At 27.3% G+C, this 2,489-nt stretch overlaps 1 protein-coding gene across 1 annotated transcript; it reads right to left on the bottom strand.

Moving 5' to 3' along the window:
• Nucleotides 1-318: 318 nt before the first annotated feature.
• LOC124929154 (photosystem I reaction center subunit psaK, chloroplastic-like) lies at nucleotides 319-1,663 on the bottom strand. The gene is made up of 3 exons (XM_047469443.1): nucleotides 1,495-1,663; nucleotides 708-794; nucleotides 319-608 (listed from the first exon to the last, which is right to left on the bottom strand). Exons 1-3 carry the CDS (start codon nucleotides 1,573-1,575, stop codon nucleotides 381-383), a joined length of 396 nt encoding a protein of 131 aa, XP_047325399.1. The 5' UTR covers nucleotides 1,576-1,663; the 3' UTR covers nucleotides 319-380.
• Nucleotides 1,664-2,489: the final 826 nt, after the last annotated feature.

The raw sequence follows: 2,489 nt of genomic DNA, 5'->3' as shown, positions 1-2,489 counted from the left end.
CTTAACCTTAACCAGACGCAAAAGTTAACGCCTGATAGGCTCGAACCTAAAAACTTATAATTAATATTTACCTCTTATTTTATTATTAGGCTAGAAGAAATAATTTATTTTATTATTATATATTAATACTTTTTAAATCTTCTTAACAAAAAATAATTATCAATATTCAAAATCATCACTAACTATTCTTTTTCAAATAACTATATTTGTAATAACCTCAATCAGAACAGCCCCATAGTGTTGATTTCCAAACAAAGCAAATGAATTCAGATCAAGTTTGAACAACATAAATATGAATATTAACATGCACATGCAATCAACAATATATAGATGTTTATTTAAAAGTTCAAGGATGATAAAATAAATTACAAATATTGTTATTACAATGCACCAATGTTCTTGAGACCAAGAACTACCCCAACTCCAATAATGTGTCCAACACTTCCACAAGCAAGAGTATCAGCTAGTGTGAATCCAGCCGGATCACCGGTCTGCAGCCCAGATTCCCTAACCTCAAGCTTTAACCCCGCGGTTGTCTTTCGGTTAGCTGATGGAGCCAAACCGAACCGGCCCGCAAACAGCATCAGGCTCGTAGATGTCACCATTATCTGCATGCATAGGATTTGAATTGTAATGTCACAATTTATAATATATAGTCTATTTGCATTTTCATAATTTAATTTTCCATATTAAGTAATCTTAATTACCAAGTTGGTGGGTGAACCAATAAAGTCACACTTAGCGCCCAAAGCTCCATTTCCCTTGCGCCTCACACTCAATGGTTGTAGTGCTACCTGCATTATCATTATATTTGTTTTATTTTCATGTTTAATATAGTTAGTTACAGTACTTAAACAATAATTATTTAATTTTATGCACTAAACCTTTTTTTTAAATCATGTCCAATTAGATGGTTTTTAGAGTTTTTATTTTTAATTTAGAAAACCGGTACTAACTTAATTATTAGATGGCTCATGCATTGTTAGTTGGGATTTTTAAAAATAATTTAACCTAATTAAACAGAATTCCAATTTTATCATTTTCTTTTACCAAAAATACTATACTTTTCAAAATCATCAATATTAAAATACTCTTTATTTAAAATAAATAAATTATTTTATTATTTTCTTTAAAAAAAAACTATATTTTTCAAAATCACTCGAATTAATTTTTTTTACTATATGCATAATTAAGAATAATCAAAACATTATTTCATTCGTAAACGTTAAGATGTTAAAAAGTAATATTTAAATAAATTAAAAATATATATATGTCCGAAGTCCAAACCCAAACATGGCCAACAATACACAATTTTTTAAATAACCCACCTTAGAGTTCAAATCATTAATAACTTAAATTGAGTTGGGTTATCAATGAAAGTTCTTAAAATAAAACTAAACTACAACCTACAAGTGTCTAATAACTCTATAATTTGAATTATATAATATAATTTTAGAGAATTAATGAAAAGAAAAGAGTGGGAAATGGACTAACCAAGTTCTGAACCGGAGAGAGATTTGTGGATCTGAGTCCGTTGAACTGTGGGATCGTTGTCATCGTCATAGCAGCCGCCATTTTTGTTTTTTCAGATCAACCTCTTAATTTCTCTCTCTATATATTCTCGTTTTCTTCTTTCTTGTTAAATTAAAAATGTTTTTGAAAAAGAATTATAAGATGACTGATTGTCTTTCCACCTTCAAAGATCTACACGAACAGGTTTTGTGGCTTACGAACCATCCTATTGGATACATTTAGATACTTCATGCTTATGTGGCATTCTCTTATTGGCTTCTTCCTGTGGATAAGATATCATTAGGACACGTGTACTGGACATAAACCCATTTTATAAATATTTTTATTTAAATAAAATAAAACATTAATAAATTTATAAATGTTTGTTGATGATTCAAAATGAGTAATGTATAGAGTTTGGATTTGGACTCTTCAAATCCATTCATCAATATGGGCCATTTTCATATGGCTAATGCCCATTTCCGGCCCAATCAATTCTCAAATCCATTTCAAAGTTCTTGAATTTTTATTTTATTTGTGAAGTCAAAAATAGAAGATAAACAATTTTGTTTTCACAAACAGGACTCTTAATAATAAGCTTAATAACTTGTTATACAAATGATATCAAACCAAACATCTTATTTAGAATACATGAAACAAAAAAAATCTAGATATGGATCCATTTATATCATTAGGGTGTGCGATAATTTAAGATTAAAATTGTAATAGCAATTAAGTTGAATTCAAAATAATGTAGTTTTGTAATTTAAAATCTCACTCTTTTTAGTTCTAATTTTAATATTTATTTTATAATATAATTTATTTATTTTTTAATTTAGAAAGTAAAATATTGAACCATTTTTTTTTAAATATATAAGTTAACATGTTGAATAATATTTTTTTTTTTAATGAGAATTCAATTTTATATTAAATTTTTTTTTTTTGACATTCCAACTTTCTAGTTGGACATGTGAAAC

Source organism: Impatiens glandulifera, chromosome 3, assembly GCF_907164915.1.
Source record: "Impatiens glandulifera chromosome 3, dImpGla2.1, whole genome shotgun sequence".
In the NCBI taxonomy this organism is placed as follows: Eukaryota; Viridiplantae; Streptophyta; class Magnoliopsida; order Ericales; family Balsaminaceae; genus Impatiens; species Impatiens glandulifera.
This window is presented reverse-complemented; position numbering and strand designations above follow the sequence as displayed.